General features: G+C 33.5%; 1 protein-coding gene across 3 annotated transcripts in view; it reads right to left on the reverse strand.

The window, feature by feature from the left end:
* Positions 1-17,799, reverse strand: part of CNTN5 (contactin 5) — a gene marked incomplete at both ends in the record, with an annotated part of 849,213 nt that extends 831,414 nt beyond the window's left edge. For all 3 annotated transcript variants that reach the window (XM_081239350.1, XM_081239349.1, XM_081239348.1), the window contains one exon: positions 17,745-17,799. In XM_081239350.1, coding sequence (XP_081095476.1) covers positions 17,745-17,799 — 55 coding nt within the window. The remainder of the gene's footprint in view (positions 1-17,744) is intronic.
* Between the last annotated feature and the right edge of the window lie 3,599 nt (positions 17,800-21,398).

Raw genomic sequence — 21,398 nt, forward strand, 5'->3', positions numbered from 1 at the left:
CAAGTCTTACTCTTCTGCCATCTTGAAGGTCTCCCTACTTACTTCATTTTAAAGAAAATATCTGCCAAGCATACAAGCTTGAATAACAGTTCATAATTTATGCACATTAATCTAGTAAGAACATCTATTTGTTCTTAATCCCATGCTTTCTCTAAACATTAAGATTAATCACTTGTAGATACTCAAGTCATACATTCAACTTATTTTCCTTACTGTGAAGAGTCCACTTAGAGCATATGGCTGTGGAATATGAGTGTTTGGGGGAAGTGAAGGCTATTGTGTACCGAAGGATAAAAGCAGGGAGAGCTAGGGCTCTCTGTGAGAAATGCTAGTACATTTCTCTCTGCTTTAATATACTTTTCCTTCTACTCATTCAAATACACTCAACACCTCACCATCCACTTAAGCCCTGTGTTTTCCTGAAGTTTTTGGTGTGAATTAATAAATGTTCCAGGAGAGGGTCTCCAGAAGATCTCTAATGCAACTATGATTAATATTAGGAATGCTTTATACTATAGAGACTCCTGGACATTTTTTCTCCCTCAGTGTAGTTCCTGATTTGTTCATCAGTCCAAATGGCTGTCACCTTAGTGAAAAAAGAATGTGTAGGATATTTTTTCCTCTGGTTTATTCACAGCATCCAGGACATTGCCTGACTCAGAGTAGCATTTAATGCTTTTTTACTGGAAGAATAATACCAATGAAAGGCTACAAGTAGGTTTATATGTCAATAAGGAGGGAATATCCAGTGATACAGAATGAGTTCATGATTTAAACTGAAAAGTTTTATTTTTCTCCAATCACTGACAGATTTTCCTTCTGCCACCCTAGATGACATTCTCAATGAGTCATCAGCTTTCCATATATTTTAAGGTATTAAAACAAGGTATGCTTTGGTAATTGTGACTAATTTTTTGTATACTGATATACCAAGCCCTGCCAAGCCCAAACTTCAATCTGTCATCCCTCTTCTCCCCAGATTAGGTTTGCCCTGTGAAAAGGAGACCTGAGGTAGGTCCAAAGTGGAGGTTTTTTTCCTGTCATCCTTTCTCCTGATGAATCTTTCAGATGTTGTTGGAAAGATCAAGGCCAAAAATGTTAGTTGACTGGCACTGTTGTGATACTGTCACCAAGGCTATCTGTCAGATGACAAAATGCTGATTCTCTGGTGGCTTACACATGATGGTTCTTTAAAGGTTTCTTATAACCCATCATGCTGCCCAGTTCCTGGATATGACAATCTACCCTCTGACTGATGTCTTCTGCTGATGCCTCCCTCCCAGTTCTAGCCTCTAGGAGGCGACCTCTTTTTCTTTTTCTTAGTTCATCTCCTGTCACATGACATTGACTAGAATCCATTGAGATGGGTCAAACTCAACCAACTCATCAAGATCAACTTCTGTACCCCAGGAAGTTCACGAACTTTTGCCTTTCCAAATGCTAGTAGTTAGTGCATCCTCTGTGACCTTTACGTCTCATTCAGCATTCAAGGGTAACTCTTATCAGTTTCACGACTTTAAGCAATAGGAGTTAGTTTCTATACTCTGACTATCATATCACCCACCTTCAAAGTCTAGGGAAAGCACCTCAGGCTTTCCGAAGATTTTTCTATCATGTTCTGCTCCATCTCTCTCTTTGTAAGGGATATCTGAGTTTCTGTAGCTTAGCAAGTATTTAGTGGTGGAGTGAGAGACAGGTCTCTTCTATTGCAGACACTCCCATTGCCACAAAGAGTTCGCCTGGAGCTCTCTCTCTTGGCTTGAGGAAAATATCTTCTTTCTTTCCCCTTAGTGATGGGAAGAGAAAACTCACTCCACTTCTGTCAGCCTTATATAGTCTGATGATTTTTTAACTTCTTTTAACTTTCCTTAAATTTCTTATTGTCTGATTGTTTAGGCAGAACTGTATTTGGTATCTTCTAGTAAATAACACACCCATGTGTCTAGCAACATTTCTTTCAAATATTGGGACACAATGTCTATTCTCAACTTTGAGGCTGTAGTAAAAGTTCTGAGATGATTGGGAAAAAATATTAGAATATAGAAGGAGATTTAAAATAATATAGCCTAAGACACTGTGTCACAAAGAAAGAAAAGAGGAAATTCACAATTTGTGGCAAAATTTAAATTAGTACACAGTTCTCCTAATTCTAGTCTCTTTCCCCCCAAATGCACTATTTTGTATTCTGGAGGGAATCATTCTGAAAACTTATAGGAAACTTTATTTAAAACAAGGTTCTGACCAAACAGAATAGCTTCATAGAATGGAATCATTTGAGTTCATGAAAAGACCATTTTTATAAGCAAACCAATTTTGTTGCTCTAAAAAAATAATCTCCTGGGATGGAATCTGAAACAAGTTAGGTTCTTGCCAATTTATGCTACATAATGAGATTCTAGTGCATTATTTTTCCCCAATTCATTGCATTTATTTGACAATAACAACTGTTTGTTTCTTAAATTCAATATTTCATCATAGTTTGCCATCTTTAATTTCAAACTAATCTCTTTTTTGGTCTTTATTTCTATTGTTGGCTCCACTCTTCTCCCACATGCTGGCTCAAAATAGCAGACTGGAGGATCTTTTATTTTCTCCTCTTTTATCTCCTATGTCCAGTAAGTGTCAACTCCACTGGATGTCTCCATATATTGTTTCTAAACTCCTATCTATTCTTTCCATTCCCAGTTCTTCAACCTATAACTATTCACCATTCTCTTGTTTGGTATTCCTCTATTATTAAACATCCTCTGTTATTAAAAACATGATAAAATAAAATTAAAAACTTGTAACTATTCCTTAAAGTCCAACTTTCAGAATCATAGATTTAAGGATTAGAGGAAAAATTTGATATCATCTGATCGGACAAGTCCTTTGATGTTAAAATTATCTTTATATAATAATCATTCAGCTCATGCCTGAGAACTGACAGACTCACTTGAGATACAGTCGATTCTACCACAGACAGACACTGGTTGCTTAGAGTGGTCTTCTTTTTAGACAAATTAATTGTACCTCTCATTTTACTGTACTTTGACTGGTTTGTCCCTTTGGATTTCTTTAGAATAAGTGTAAGCTGCTTATATATAACAAATTTTAGCTACTTCAAGATAACAGTTGTTAGTTAGACCTTTAAAAAAATTTGTCTTTTGAGCTGAGATTCTGGCTTATTTGCCATGTGACAATTCTTTCTTGCTATGGGAAATAATAAGCTGATGCATCTCACCAAGATATCAAGATACTGAAAATGATATTTATATATGATACATTATGGGAAAAAAATGTTATTTTTTTTCAGTCTTTCCATCTTGTTTTATGCCATGAACAATTATACTTGTTTACTAGACAATATACAAAGGCCAACTGTCAACATCCCAAATACAGAAGATAATCTGCAATTGAAAGTCATTACTGTTAATCAGGATGTAATAGAGGCAGATAAAATCATTCTGTAAATCATGACCAGATTCTGTAAATCATCCTGTAATATAGACCAGGGTCTATACCCAGAGTTCAACTACATGAAAATTTTGTCTGCCTCTCCTAAGACATTTGTACATTGGAGTTCTGAATATTTTACTCATTAGCTTACAAAAGTATCCATTAATTAATTCAGGGAAGACCTTGCAAAAAGAAGGAAGTTTCCCTGAATCTGGTCAAAAATTTCCTTAAACATTAGCTGAATCTTTAATTTAGTTATCATTCCTTAAATTTCTTTTATCTTTTCTATTATAATATGGTTTCAAATTTTTCCTCATCACTTGTTTTCCCTCCACTGAACATATTCTTATTTATCCATGTTTCCATAATATGATCTAGCCTAGAACTGAACATAATACTACAGTCATTGTTAGCAAACAGATGCAAAGTAGATCTGACCTCTCCCTTATTCTAGATATTGTTAATACAGCTGAAGATCATGCTAACTCCTTTTTGGTAAGCACATACCACTGCTGACTTCTAATGAAATCAATAAATATCCATTGAATACTTGCAGTTCTAAATCCTCATTGCTGTCTTCTTTCTTCCAGACTTTTGCAGTAGTAACTTACCTATTCTCCTGGCCTACATTCTTTCCCAAGCTCTAAAATCTATTTCTTGTAAAGAACCTAGCACAATCTTTTAACATGTTATCAAGTTACATCTCTCCTCTGCTTAAAATATGATCTGGTCATTGCCTCTCTATTTTCCCTTATCACTTTTCTTGTCATATACTCTCTTCATCCATATTGGTTTCCTCTCTTTTTCTGTATTGGTTCCTTTTCAAACACAGTAAGTCTGTTTCCTCTTGATGACTTGAAACTGTGGCTGAAACACTTTCTCCCAGATATTCACCTGGTTTCCTTTTCCACTTTTATTAGGTCTTTCCTTGGAGACCTACTCAGAGTGACCTTTCTTGATCATCCTGCATAAAGTAACATCTTGCTACCCCATCTCCATACACATCACTTATTATCCCTTTACTCCACTTAATTTCTTTATAAGAATTATATTTTTTAGGTCTTGTGTTATTTTGTTTCTTGCTAAGTTGTCTCTCTTCTCTCCTGGAAAGTGAGTTCCTTAAGGACACAAATTTTGTGTGTCTTGTTCACTGCTATATCCTTGATGAACAGAGCAATATATAGTAGACACGGAATTAGTATTTGTTAAATTAACAAACAAATAAATTGGACTGAAAGATATCTGGAATTTATTAGGTCACTGGACGTGAGAATGAGATTTTTAAAAATTCCTTTTATCTCTGTAATCTCTATCCCCAATACACAACATCTTTGACACATTATATATGCCATGCCCACTTGGAGCTTTTTATCCACAGCTATGATATTTTTTATAAGACAGACCAAACCATAAATAAAACAATGCTGCACCAAAAGTTCTACTGAATCCTATTTTAAAAAAGCAGTTACTATCTTCAGAGTTATAGTGAAACAAATATGGATCCAGGGCCCAATTTGAAATAGCTCTTCCTCAATTTAGGCATTAAACAAAGACAGCTCTATGTCAGCAAAGATATTATCAGCTAGAACATCTCTCTGAATCACTATAAAAGAGCAAGTAAAGAGTGTATAAGCCAAATGTCCTCTTGGGGAACTTTAGAACCTCTTGAAGCAAAATCTGCCAGAATATGTGCTGAGCAGAAATGGGTGACATGAGGCCAGAGAAGCCTGATCAAATGCACTGATAATTTAAAATTTTTACCTAATTTATTTTTCTTTGCTTTATTTTTTCATTTCTTTTTTTTTTACTTTTTCTCTTTATTTCTTTCAAATTTTTACTGGCTATTTTCACAGTCCCCTAAGCTAACCTAAGATAATTGTTACTTCTTTAACTCAAGACTTCAGAATGTCCAAATGAGTCTCAGCATTGTTCTTGGTGTTGAAAACATATCAGAACTTTTGTTTGTAGGGAGGTTTTTTGTTTTGTTTTGTTTTGTTTTAATTACAAATTCAATTTCACTATTAATGATTAGACTGTTAAGAATGTCTATTTCTTCCTGATTCAGTCTTGGCAGGTTGCATGTTTCTAGAAGTTTGTCCATTTTTTCTAGGTTTTCCAATTTGTTGGTGTATAACTGTTCATGGTGTTCTCTTCTGATTTTTTTGTATCTCTGTAGTATCAGTTGTTATTTCTCCTCTTTCATTTCTTATTTTGTTTACTTGGGTCCTTTGTCTTTTATTCTTGACAAACCTGGCTAAACATTTATCAATTATGTTTATCTTTTCAAAAAAAAAACAGTACTTGGTTTCATTAATCTTTTCTGTTGTTTTTTGGTCTCTATTTATTTCCTTTCTTCCCTTTATTATTTGCTTCCTTCTGCTGACTTTGGGCTTTGAGCTCCTTTTTCTAATTCCTTTAGATGATGTGTTAGGTTGTTTATTTGAGATATTTCCTGTTTCTTGATGTAGGCCTATACTGCTATAAACTTCCTTATTAGAAGTTCCCATATGTTTTTGTTGCATCCCAAAGACTTTGGAAAGCTGTGTTTCCATTTTCATTGTCTCCAGGTATTTTCTGATTTCTTCTTTGATTTCTTCATTGACCCATTCATTTTTTAATAGCATGTTGCTTAGTCCCCACATGTACTACAAAGCTACAATAATCAAAACAGCATGGTACTGTCTCAAATATAGACACATAGATCAATAGAATAGTATAGAGAACCTTGAAATAAACCCACACACTTATGGTCAAATAATCAATGACAAAGGAGACAAGAATATGCAATGGAGAAAAGATAGACTCTTAAATAACTGATGCTGGGAAAACTGGACAGCTTCATGTTAAATAATGAGATTAAAACATTTCCTCACATTGTATACAAAAATAAACTCAAAATGGGTTAAAGACCTAACTGTAAGACCTGAAACCATAGAACTCTTAGAAGAGAAAATAGGCAGAACATACTTTGACATAAATCATAGTGATATTTTTTTTGATCTGTCTCCCAAGGCAAAAGAAATAAAATCAAAAATAAACAAGTGAGACCTAATCAAACTTAAACGATTTTGCACAGCAAAGGAAACCATCAAAAAAAAAAAAAAGACAACCTACTGAATGAGAGAAAATATTTGCAAATGATAAGACAAATAAGGAGTTAATATTCAAAATATATAAACAGCTTATACAACTCAATATTGGAAAAATTAAACAACCTGATTAAAAATGGGCAGAAAATTTGAATAGATATTTTTTCCAGTGAAGACATACAGACGGCTAACAGGCATATGAAAACATGCTCAACCATGCTAATCATCAGAGAAATACAAATCAAAACTACAATGAGACATCACCTCACACTTACCAGAATGGCAAACATCAATAGCAAATGTTGGTGAAGTTGTGGAAAAAAGGGACACTCCTGGTTGGAATGTAAATTGCTGCAGCCACTGTGGAAAACACTATGGGAAGTTCCTCAGAGTACTAAAAGTAAAACTACCATATGTCCAGAAGTTCCACTCCTGGGTATATATCTGAAGAAAATAAAAACACTAATTCAAAAAGATATATGCAAAAAATAAAAATATATGTACCTCAATGTTCATAGAAACATTATTTATAGTAACCAAAACATTGAAACAACCTAAGTGCCAATTAATAGATGAATGGATAAAGAAGATGTGACATATATATACAATGGAATATTACTCAGCCATAAAAAGAAACGTAATTGAGCTATTTGTAATGAGGTGGATAGACCTAGAGTCTGTCATACAGAGTGAAGTAAGTCAGAAAGAGAAAGACAAATACCATATGCTAACACATATATATGGAATTTAAGGAAAAAAAATGTCATGAAGAACCTAAAGGTAAAACAGGAATAAAGACACAGACCTACTTGAGAATGGACTTGAGGATATGGGGAGGGGGAAGGGTAAGCTGTGACAAAGCGAGAGGGAGGTATGGACATATATACACTACCAAAAGTAAGGTAGATAGCTACTGGGAAGCATCCGTATAGCACAGGAGATCAACTCAGTGCTTTGTGACCGACTGGAGGGGTGGGATAGGGAGTGTAGGAGGGAGGGAGATGCAAGAGGGAAGGGATATGGGAACAGATGTATATGTATAACTGATTCACTTTGTTATAAAGCAGAAACTAATACACCATTGTGAAGCAATTATACTCCAATAAAGTTGTAAAAAAAAAAAGATGTGGTATATACATAAAATGGATTATTACTCAGACATAAAAACTGAATGGCATTCTGCCATTTGCAGTAACATGGATGGACCTAGAGAGTATTATGCTTAGTGAAATAGGTCAGACAGAGAAAGACAAATAATGTATGTTATAACTTATATGTGGAATCTAAAAACAAAACAAAACAAATGAGCATATATAAAAAAACAGAAACAGATGCACAGATATAGAGAATGAACTAATAGTTACCAGTAGGGAGAGGGAAAGGAGGATGGGCGAGATAGGGGTATGAGACTAAGAGACACAGACTACTCTGTATAAAACTGATAAGCAACAAGGATATATTATACAGCACAGTAGAATATAGCCATTATTTTGTAATAACTGTAAATGGAGTATAATCTATAAAAATATGGATTCACTGTATTGTACAACTGAAACTAATATAATGTTTTAAATCAACTATAGTTCAATTTAAAAACACACTCATCAGAATGATCAGGTTAGAGAATACAAAATCATTCATCCCTTTTGGATGTTTTCTAACCAGAAAGTGCTATAACCAGAAGCATAGCTTATGCCCCTCTTAATAGAAGAAACAAATCAAACAATTAATTGTTTCCTTTAATTCACTTAAAAATAGGTACCTGTACTTACAGAAAATATTATGCTAGAACTTGTGTATGAAACATCAAATAAAATAGGTACACCTCTGTTTTTATAGAGCAGATGGCCTTATAATTTTTTTAATTTAAACATGTAAAAATAATAATGGCAAAATATGCAAGTACTAAAAAGGAAAAATCATCAATTAAAACCAAATTTATCCCTGATTGTCACCATTTGGATGGTTCCACTACACTCTATATCCACAGTCAGTTAAGGTCATGCTGCAATCATAGCCCGCATCATAAACAGATCATTAGGAATAATTAAGTTATCTGACATATTTCAGTGTTAAAGCAACACTGAGAATTAGAATGGAAAGTATTTTTTTCAAATGCTAGAAAGAAAAATTTATTGTGTTGAAATCTATACCGAATAAATATTACCAAATATAGAAGCTTATGACTAAATTTCAAGAAATCTGTAGTTAACTTGATTAATGGTTAGAAAAATAAGATGTTCCCAAAAGCTAAAATAAACATAAAATTATACAGCACTTAACCCTTTTCCATTCTCACAACTAATTATATAGGGTTTATTTTACACATGGTATATTTACAGAATTTGTGTCCTGATAAACCTATACAATTATTTAAAGTCAAGGAGAGGAGAAATTTTTCCTTGCATTTGTTTTGCATCTCAACTGTGTCCAGCTTTCCTTGGTGCTCAGCGTATGTAACTGTCTCTCCATTTTACAGACAGAATTGACTTGTATTTGAACCAATGAGTTACAAAAAAGTAGCTGTTTTCTTGCTGACAATGGCTCAAGATAATGCATGGGGGAAGCTCCCCAGAAGCTCATACTAAGCAGTAAGACAATCTCTGCCATAAATAAACATATTTCACAGTAGTATTACTGTGGTAGAAATTTATCTCTGTTTAAAGAATGATACTGTGAACATTCATTTACATTTTCTTGTGGGCATTTGATACAATACAAATTCTTTGAGCATTATTTTAAAATAACAAAGAGACCCAATGTAGTACATGATTAATTTTTTATCAACAAATATTTGTCATCTTTAAAAATAATAATGCCAGTCCAGTGTAAAAAGCATGGGATAACTTTCATGGCACTTTCTGGATTACAACATACTTTGATGTATAGTGCTTACTCCTTAACCAAACTCAAGGGGAAATATATTTTTAATAATTTTTTATGTAAGATAAATAACATTTAGATGACTTAATAAATTAGTTAATTCTCTCTTTAATCTTCAAAACACTGAGACCACATATTTATCCTCAATTCTCTAGGATGCTTTCTTTAGTTGATGGTTTAATTTTATATCACTCCAGGAAGTGCTGACGAGTTCAGATACTTTTTAACATTTCCTTTGCCTTTAAGATAAAAATAACAAATAAAACTCTCTAAATTCACATGACGCACCCCCTCCCCCTGCTGCCCTCCACCTTGCTCACAAGGAGAAATTAAATTGTATTCTGATTAATTACATGTCTAATACCACCAGTGCACAGCTGATAAGAGTCAACTTGGTTTCCTGAACTGAGGTAGGCTCCATTATCATCATGACTTCCTGGGGGACCAATACAGTGTGCACATACGTAATTTCAAAATGATCACAGAGGAGCCATAATCCATTTCTCTTTGTCATCTGCAGTAGCCCAGTCAGACTTAATATTATCAGGCACCTGTTTTCAGTAACACTTTTGTTTTCATTTCCTTTTAAAGTTATTAGGCAGCACTAGCTGACAGTGACAAAGTTCTGTGCTATTTACCACACTGCCAGTAAGAAGAAGGATAGTATTTGTATAAGCTTATCAATGACAGACATTCTCTGTTTAATAGTATATCATCCTCTTGGCAGAAGGAACAGGCTGTCACCTTTCCAATAAAATGGATTTAACCCAGTGGAGGAGAATGGGGTCAATGTAGAGAAAAAAATGTCTTATTTGCGGGCTTGTTTTTGAAGCAATACAGCTTATATTGAAAGCATCTGAAAGGAAGACAAGGAAAGAAACTAGATGTACTTATGTAGGAAGGAGGTCAGTGTAGCTCTGAGAAACTGGACTTACTCTTTTGCCTACCCTTCATGTCACCTGCTATGTTGAAAGAATTGCTGTAGGAGACAGCTTTCTCATTATTCTTCCACTAGTTAACATCTATATGATGTTGGGCATATGACAGAACCTCCCTGAGTCTCATCCCTATTGAGAACAAACAGTATTTTACTTGCCCAAGTACAAGGAACTGGACATCACAATCTCCAAATTATTTTTAATTCTAAGATTTATAAATGCAGTTAGAGAAATATATTTTTTCATTTTAGAAGAGATATAAATACATCTAGTTTTAATAAATTGAATTAAATATTATTTTAAGTATTAACTTTGATAGAAATATATAAATAGAATTGTGATGTTGACAAATATAGGCTGGTACTGGGGAGTGCAAAAAGAACACTTCCAAACATCTTCAAACAAAAGGGTGTGTGTTAATGAGTCTAATAATAGCTGTTTTCTAGCTATTCTAACAATACATATTAAAATTAATATTTGTATATGACAGTGTCCTATAAGGCTATTCTATTACATTTCACAGAAAGAAATCTATTTGTAATAAATATCATTGTAATAAATTTCACCCATTGTTAAACATTTCAAAAGAAACTAGCCATATTTCAAAAGGAGTATAATGAGTAAGAAATCCACTGAATAGGGTATTCTTAATAACAGAGCAGAAAAATTTAAACCCTTTAGCTTTTGTTGTTATTATTATTTATTTATTTCAACATGGAGACTGAATGAAAAGCAATTCACAAAGAACCTTGAAATGCCAGTCAAGTTGTTTATAAATCCTGAACCTTATTGTCTCTTCCCAATCATTATCTCTTCACATATTTGGAGGATAATATATCCTTGAAGAATCACTTTTAAAAAATATAATAACGTGGATTTTGGCACAGTAGAGGTTGAAATGTTGATGCTTCTTGTCACATATACGTTCATAACTAGGCTTTAGTAATTATGATTCCTTCCCCAAATGACTTCACACATTCTATCATGAAAAGATTAAATTTTATTGAACTTAATTAATTTCATATGGATAAAAATAGTTTGACTGATTTTTAAAGCTTTTTTTAAGCTCAGCTAATGAGGTTATTAGATCACAGTGCTGTCTCTGTCACAGTTTCTGAAATAAAGATACAAAGAAATTCTATTTTCTTTATTGTTAACTAAAAGAGGATTGTTATTATTTGCATGTAAAACATTTATAGATATAAATAAACATGTGGTAGAACTCAAAACTGAGCATGGCTATTTTTATTGCTTTATGCACACCTTTAAACCACTTTACTGAGGTATGATTATAATAAGCTGTACATATTTAGTGTATACAACTTGATGAGTTTGCAATAAGTATATACCCATGAAACCATCACCACAATCTATGCCATAAACATATCCAGCACCTCTGAAAGTTATCATCTGCCTTCTTGACATTATATTATTATTGTTATTGTTATTAGTATTATTATTTAGTGGTAAGAGTATTTAAAATAAATAAGATTTACCCTCAGCAAATTTCTAAGGGATACCACTTATATGAGGAAGCTAAATTATCAAACTCATAGAAGCGGAGTAGAATGGTGGTTGCCAGGAGCTGGAGAGAGGGGGGAAGGAAGGAGTATTAGTCAAAGGTACATAGTTTCAATTATGCAAGATGCATACTTCCTACAGATCTACTATAGAGCATAGTGCCTATAGTTTGTAATACTGCATTGCATATTCTTTACAATATGCTTCTCCAGCTACTCTCTTTATGAGGTCAAATATACTTTTCCAATCCTTGAATCCGGTCTTGGCCTATGTGATTTGCTTTTGTCAATCAGACATTAGTAAACATGACAGAGAGGCTTGAACCATGCTTGCAAATTGGCACCTACCCTTTCTATTGCTGTACCTAGGAACCCGCAACCACAGCCAAGAGCCTGGGCTAGATTACTGGATGATCAGAGACAAGACCAGGTCATTCCCACCGCCTTTACTAGTAGGAAACAGTAACCAGCAGCATGGGTGAGACTGCATGACACCATCCAATCCTAATCTTTCAACCCTCATGGGAAGTTTTAGAGATCAGCTGAACCTGCCCAAATCAGAAGAACCACCAAACTCACTTTCAGAATTGTGAGAAATAATATTTTTGAATTTTTTTGTTTAAGCTAAAAAACTTGAGGATGATTTGCTATGGAGTTAAAGCTAATTAGCACAATATACAATTGACATGTATTTAATCTATTATGTGGATTATATTTCTATAAACAGTAGTTTCTCTAACCTTAAAACACACGCCCAGAAATGTACAGATGAAATTCACTCCTTCCTGAATTTCTCTTTTCCAAGTTATTTGTTATTTTTTTCTCTTTCTCTTCCTCAGCTCAACTTTTCAGAAAACAAAATTTATAGTAATTGTATTATTTTCCTGCTCTGCTAATCATTTCACAGCTCATTATCATAAGACAGATGTTCCCACTACTTCGTTAAAGGCAATTATTATTAGCATTAAAAGGAAATGTTTTTAGCACTAATCTCACGTAACCTTCCTACAGCATTGCCACTGCTGACAACTCCTTCTCAGAACCTGTTCCGTTGTCACTCTTCCCTAGAATTTCTCCCAACTCACCATCCATGCTTTTCAACCTATACTTTCTCTTGCCCCTTATTCATGCTTCTCAGAATTTCTTCCTTGCCTTATGACTCATCATTACCTACATAATCCTTGGGTGATTATTTTCCTTCCCAGAGCTTCAAATTCATCTATACAATAATGAACCCCATAATGAACCCCGAATTTACTTTTAACTCAGTCATCTTTCTTATACTTTAAACATCTCCATCTGAGTGTGTCATAGATATCTGAAGCTCAACATGTGCATTATTGAGTTCAGTATTTCCCCACTCTGAATTGCACCCCCTACTTTATTCAGTATTCAAGCAAATGGCAACATCATGTACTCCATAAGCAAATTGAGACCCTTGCTATTTCCTCTAAAACAAAATATTTAATCATTTACCAACTTCTATATATTTTATTGCCAAAAAACATTTGAATCTATCAGCTCCTGATGCCCTTCACTACTGTTATGCTTAATCCATTTTGTTCCCATAAACCCAAACCAGTTTCCACTTTTATTAATATCTTATACTAATATGGAACATTTGTCACAAATAATGGACAAATATTGGCATTTTATTTTTAACTGAAGTACATACTTTATTCAGATTTCTTTAGTTTTTAATTTTTTTTTTCTGTTACAGGATCCTATCCAGGATAATGCATTACATTTATTTATTATGTCTCCTTAGTCTCCTCTTTCTGTGACAGTTTCTCCAATATTCCTGGTTTTTGATGACCTTGAAAATGTTGAGGATTACTGGCCAGGTGTTTCACAGAATGCTCCTCATTTGGGATTTTTCTGATATAGAGACATAGGCTTTAGGAAGGAAAACTACAGAGGTGAGGTGCCATTCTCGTCACATTATATCTTGGGTAAATGCTATTACTGTTGGTGTTGACCTTGTTCATCACTAGGGTGATGTAGTCCTTATCACTTTCCTCCACTGTAAAGCTACTTTCTTTATTCCGCTTTTCTATTCTGTACTTTTTGGAGACATGTCACTATGTGCAGTCCACACTTAAGGAAGGGGGAGTTATTACACTCTACTTCTTGAAAACAAAGCATCTAAATAAATTATTTGAAATTCATCTTCATGGGAAATTTGTCTATTATTTTCATTATTCAATCACTTATTTATATCAATATGAACTTTAAAATTTTATTTTTGGGGTTGTAACTCAATACTTCTTTATTTCCTTGCTCAAATTTTTCCAGTTTGGGCCATTGGGAACTCTTTTTTTTTTTTTAACATCTTTATTGCAGTATAATTGCTTTACAATGGTGTGTTAGTTTCTGCTTTATAACAAAGTGAATCAGTTATACATATGCATACCTCCCCATATCCCCTCCCTCTTCCATCTCCTTCCCACCTTCCCTATCCCACCCCTGTAGGTGGTCACAAAGCACCGAGCTGATCTCCCAGTGCTATGCGGCTGCTTCACACTAGCTATCTATTTTACGTTTGGTAGTGTATATATGTTCATGTCACTCTCTCACTTTGTCACAGCTTACCCTTCCCTCTCCCCATATCCTCAAGTCCATTCTCTAGTAGGTCTGTGTCTTTGTTCCTGTCTTGCCCCTAGGTTCTTCATGACTTTTTTTTTTTTTCTTAGATTCCATATATATGTGTTAGCATACGGTATTTGTTTTTCTCTTTCAGTTGGTTCCTGTGTCCCTTTGACATTGGTTCCTTATATGTTTGTTTTTTGTTTACTGGTTTGTTTGTTTTAGCACCTCCTCACTTTCTGGTGCAAGATATTCTAGGCTGATCAAGTGTATTTCCTGCCCCAGTCCTAGAATCAGCCATTTCTCCAAATAGCCCTGATTCTTTAATTGGAGAATGGTATTAGAAACCAAGATCGTGGCACTTTGTGTGTTGGTTTCTACTGCAGTACGTTGCTTCTAGGCCTTCTCAGATGACAGAGAAAAATAAATATATGTGTGTACAGCTAGCCATGTATATATACATATCTATGAATACTTTTCATATGTAACTATATGTATCTACGTTAAGCTAAATATGATTTCATATTGAAGTCTCCAACTCTAATCCATTACCACATGGATCATTCTAGCCTTCTTCTCTTGCTTATCTGTAACCTCCCACTCCATCAGTCAGACAATTGGCTCCCACCATCCACCATGCATTGACTTAACTGTTCAATCCCATTCATAGGGGTTTTAGAGTTGCTAACACAGAGAAATAAAGTTCTTAACTACAGTACACTGTCAAAGTACAGTTTTTTTTGTTTGTTTGTTTTTGCCTTTAGTTTTACAGATTCATTTCCAAAGTTACTTAAGTCGATACCATTTTTCCCACACTCCCCTAAAGTGGAGGTTGTTTCATACATTTGTAATACTGTTAGATTCTTTGTCACATTCTGTGTTTCATCCAGGGAGCCTCTAACTTCCTAGATTATTATTATTATTTTAAATTTGTGTACATTAAGGTTTACTCTGTGCTGTAAAGTTCTATTGGTTTTGATAAATGCATAATGTTATTCTTCCACAACTACAGTATCATACAGAATAGTTTCACCAAGGTGAAAAATGCCTATGCTTCCTTCACTCATTTAGTCATCCCCTGACCCCAACTCCTGGCAATCACTGGTCTGTGCACTTTCTATAGATTTTCGCTTTCCAAAAGGTCATATATAAAAAACCATACAGTATGTAACCAATTCAGACTAGTTTCTTTCACTTAGCAATATGCATATAGTATTCATCCTGTGTTTGCATGACTTGATAGTTCATTTATTTTTATCACTGAGTAGTATTGCATTATATGGAATTTCTATGGTTTATTAACTTATTGAAGGGTATCTTGGTTACTTCTAGTTTTTGGTAATTATTATTAAAACTCTTATAAACTTTTTTGTGTAGGTATTTTGTGTGCCATAAATTTTAAAATCAGGTAGGTAAATACCTAGGAGCCAAATGTTTGATTAGATGGTAAGACCAGTTAGCTTTGTAAACACTGCCAAACCATCTTCCAAGGTGGCTGTACCATTTTGCCTCCTTACTAGCAAATAATGAACTTCCTTGTTTTCCACATCCTCAAGAGTAACTTGTATTGCTTTTACTTCCTCTTTTTTTTCTGGATCTTAGCCATTCTGATATGTCTAATGGTATCTCATCGTTGTTTTAATTTTGAGTGCATTTTTAATATAAGGCTGTATATTCCTGTGAATGGTGTCAAAGTTTCATTGCTCTGAATAGCCAGTTTTTAAACATAAGGTTGTGTAAGAGTTCTATATTTTCTAGTTAAACACACCCAAGGTAATCCACCCATTAAAAAATGAACAAATAAAACGGAGAAGAAATACAGTCTGGTCTTCTCTTATTTCTTCAATCGGTGTTGGTTCAAATAACATCCAAAATATTAAATGTGCTTATGACCTATGGCTTAATTACCCATATTTTCTGTAATAGTAATCAAGTTACAATAGTAATGTACAAAATAGGTCCTGTTATGTAATACTCATAGATAAATAACCAGGAAAAAATTAATTATAAAATAAAATAGTAAATATTGAATGTAAGTATTACCAAGTAACAAGAGCATAATAAAAGCAGTACTTCTAGAATAATTCATTAAATAAGGAGGTAAAAGTGGAGAAAGGTTTTGAAAATAATTATCCTTGATAAGTGGCCCTTTCAGTATCTAATCTGTTTTATTTAAACAGCTATCTACAGCGAATAAATTCATGTTTTAAAAATCACTAATATGTGTATATATGCTTCATATTAAATGCAGATGATTAAAAATCAGATCCCACATAAAAATTAGAAACGTCCTTTGTTTTTGACTTTTTTTGTCTTTGTCTATAGTATTTTAATAACAACTTACCTCCAGACTCAGCATCGTGTTTCATTGGAAAGAGCAGCACTTAGATTCCCTTATGAGCTGCAAATCTAGGCATCACAGGTACCAACTCAAGCTGAGTATTTTTGTCTTTCCACACCATTATATAATACCTCCTTTGAAGTCACTGTTTATTTTGGGGAGATAAGTTGGGCCAGCACATGAAAATAAAACTTTGGAGTGATATTATAATCTATCACTCTTCCTCCCCGTAGCATTGTCAGATTAATATATAAAAACACTGGACACTAGTTAAATTTAAATTTTAGATAAAATAGAATAACATATTGCATGGAACGTACTAGAAATAAAATGAATATATGTTGTTTATTTGAAATTCAATCTTAACTGAGCATCTTTCATTTCATCTTGCAAACCTACCTCCATTCCCCTTAGTTAGTTTATGAGTTCAAGAGGAGAATGACATTGAGAAGATAAAAGAGAGACCAGATCATCATGGAAGATGGTAATAATGCACAGAAAAAATGTAAGGTAGGATAAAATATTTGACTCTATTTATTTTATAAGTAACCATAATCATGATAAACCAGGATGTTCATTTAACTTTCACTGTCTCTGAAACTATTCACTTATTTTTCATGTTTTCACAAATGTCTCTACCCATATTTTATAGAGGTATATATATATATATATATATATATATATATAGAAAATGATGGTTTAGATTGTAAATGAAAGTCAATGAGATGGGATGGACACTTATTTTGTTAACATTTACATGGTATTTTTATAAGCACCTTACTATACGTGACTTTTTGTGGTGCTAACAGAGGTTTAAAGGTTGTTTTCTCTTTTTTGTTGTTGTTGAAAGGATGAATCCTGATATAAATTTAAATGAACACCTGAGGATATAGTTAATGAAGACCTTTATACATTTTTGTTATTTGATACATAAGGTGGGTTTTTTTACCTGAAAGACACCCAGTGACTGACAGAAACAGAATAAGTTTCCAAGAGGAGGCCATCCTTGGTGACTAGGATCACCTGAGTCCCAGTGTATTTAGCAGCTCTGACGTTTCTTCATGAAATAATGCCCTGTTGAGACAGATAACAATTTTCAAAAACAGAGGAAAGAAAATAAACAAACAAAAAGTCAAACAAACAAAAACCAAATCAAAAATCTCATAATAAAATGATAAATAACTTTCATTGTAAATGTCAGATTATATATACTTGGACATTGACAACCATAATAAAATTTCCATTAGAATTAATTTAATGCACAACACAAAAACTTCGGAAAAGTGATAAAGTTTCTCTATCACATTTACTTATATTGAATACTCCCTTACAGATAATAAAAACATCAGGTTCTAATGGGGATGATTTTTCCTCACAGAGAATGTATAATAGTTATATTTATTATGTTAGACAAATTATTGGACTAGAAAAATAGGGTAGAAGAACCAGTTACTTCAATATATACTCCTCTGGTCCAGAACATAACTAATTATCAGTTAAGCTAGTGATTTTACACATTGTGTCTGTAGCTCATCTCAACCTCCACAGGGAATTTTTCTCATTTAATTATTCATGTCAACTGCCTTTGTTTAAAACTCCTGTGATTATCTGTACTGTGTTATAGTTTCCTACTTCTGTGAGTTATTTTCTCAGCATCTTTCACTAACCAAAACCTAAGGGAAATAAGGATTTTCATGAATATTTAACATTTTTTGCCTAATGCCATTTTTATAACAATAACAAGTATAGCACATTAATGTTCTTTGATTCCTTTATCTGTCCTGAACGATGCAATAGGCATAAAAATACAAAATTCTAACATGAAACTTAACATGGAATAACTTGACAAATGTGTACTAGAAATTCCTATAATAGACAAGTAACTTCTGTGTTTTCAGCTGTCAGTTACTGGCGTCCTTCTTGGCCAAAAGCAACTAAATTGAGAAATAATTGTACAGTGCGTTGATGATTTAAAATAACAATTGCTTCTTTGCAACTTGTTCCTCCCAATAGACTTAGAGGTTCAGGTTATTTCTATCTTTTAGGAAATATCTTAAAAATATAGGCAAGCATTTTTCCCCTAGTTAGGTCATAATTCAATATAGATGTACCCAAAGAGGAAAAGCTTTTCTTAGTGAGTCCTCCACCTGAATGTTAGTTCCATTTTATTTATATTTTAAAATCTAAGCCTTGAAAACCTACTTTAATTACAAGGTTAGGGATTACTAATGGAAAAGAAAGTTAATGAGTTAATAATGGTTGATTCACAGACACCCCCTTCAAAAAAGATATTTTTAATCATCTTTTTTCTTGCAAGTAAATATCAGAAATAAATGCAATCTGAAGCACAAAAAAAGACCTTATCACTACTTTTTACAGTTTAAAACATTATTATTTACACACTGCCTTTTACCAGAAAGGAAAAGAAGAAAATCAGCACTTCACACATAACAATTAGAGACTTAAAGTTGCTAGAAAAACAATTATGATTCATGAAAACTGCATATTTAAATTAGTGAATTCTCAATCAATTGATGAAATTGGCCTTTCACAGACTGTGAGTTCTAAGACATTAATGCCGTTTTGCTTAACTTTTTTTGATGAGCTTCTGCTCAGTCCACGTCCTGAAAACTGGTACTTTCCCTCTCTATTTACAATGTCTTCTGTTCTCTTAAATATTATTCATCAACAAATGCAAATATTTTCAAAGCACTTAAATGTTATACACTGGAAATGTCAAAGAGAAAACACACACGTGTGGGCACACACTCATACACACACACACATACACAGAAGTTAACCATAGGCTACAAGCGAAATAAGCAGGACAATGTAAGTGTAGCATAGATACAGAGCTATCAAAAGGGGAATATATTCGTAAGGATGACAAGAGTTGGGAATAGTACAGAAGCATCTTCAGCAAAAATTCAAGAAGATATTGAGCTTAGACATATTTCTTACTTTTGGATGGAACGGCCGTGAGCACATGGATAAATAAGTCGTTATCAGAGAGTGATCCACACCGAATAAATCAACACAGAGTAAAGGGACAGCCAGCGGCCAGAGGGCAGACAAGGCTATTTTCGTAAGGGTTCATGGAAGGCATTTCTGATAAGGTGATATTTGGGCTCAGTATTCATGTTTTCAACATGCCATTGTAGAATAAGCCTTATATTCCAGGCACATTTTTTTCAGTTCTCAAATAAAAAGAGTACAGTGAATTTTATAAATAAAATAATCCACCTTACATTAAAACTTTTTCAAAGAGAAAAAAGCCTGCATGTGTGTGATTGTGTGTGTGTGATTGTGTGTGTGTGTGTGTGTGTGTTCATTTTCAAACATCAGTTCTTGGTCCTTGGGGCCTAAATGCAAAACGTAATAGTTCTTCAAAAGCCATTCTTTTTAAGATGCCTAACTGAGATTCTTTCTTTTTACTGGCTTACTTTCTTCTCATTCTCTCTCTCTCTCTCTCTCAATAACTCTCTCAAGTAAAGAAAAAAGTAAATAAAATAATCTTTATGTTCTGAAATATGTACATTTATATATGCTTCTCTTGAAAAGACTATTATTCCATGACTTTAATAAAATCCTTGTATCAAAGTAATAAAATAATGTAATTAATCAGACATACATTAAGATCCTACTGCATGCCAAGTTAAATTATAATCAGTTAATAAATTTACTAAGCATATTAAAATGTATATTTTAGAAATACCTTAATGGAAACTGACAGTTGTACATTAAACTGCTATTTATCAAGAGATTGAAAAGTCAGAACTACTAAGTTGCATCTACTAATTGGATATATTATTTTTTAAAAACAATTTTAAAAAAAGCTTATTTCAATGTTTAGAATATATACCTATCATCATCTGTGATAATCAAATTAGATGTATGAAATGACATATTACTTTGCTTCTTTTTCCTGAATTATTGCAAATATTTGCAAGTAAAGTAAAATAAGTAGAGCATCATATTAGTACTGTCATAAATTATAAACAATATATGTATTGTGCAGTTGAATGCATAGGCAAGTACTTAAAGACATCACTCCTTAATTGGAGTCTAAACTAGGATTGCTAAACATATGTTAAAATAAATCAAGTGATGGTATGCTGCCACCTGAATGCAAGATAGCTTTTCTTCTTAAAGATACATAGAGGAAACCGCCTTGTTTATGACATGTGTATGTGAGTGTGCATAAAGAGAGGGAAATGTCGAGAGAGAGAGATTTCTGTTAATGCCTACCAATCTCTTTCTCCTGTTTTATAGCAACGGTTTCCTTCAGTTTGGCCTCTTACGGGCTATTCACACAACAGTCAGAGTTACATTTTAAAACATAAATCAAGCTTTATCATTTCCCTGTTTCAGTGGTTTATTCTTAAAATAAAATCCAAATTCCTTATATAGTATTCAAGATCATATCTAATCTGGCCCCTGCCTAACTTTCTGATTTCATCTTCTGGCATTCTAGACTCCATTCCTACCACATTGACTTTCTTGCTGCTCTTCAAATATACTTTGTACTCATTGTTTCCTTTGCCTGGACCCCTCCACCATCAGTTCTTTCCAGACTGTATCACTTTAAGTCATTGAAGACACT

This window comes from Mesoplodon bidens (assembly GCF_964165515.1).
Source record: "Mesoplodon bidens genome assembly, chromosome: 7".
Taxonomy (NCBI): Eukaryota; Metazoa; Chordata; class Mammalia; order Artiodactyla; family Ziphiidae; genus Mesoplodon; species Mesoplodon bidens.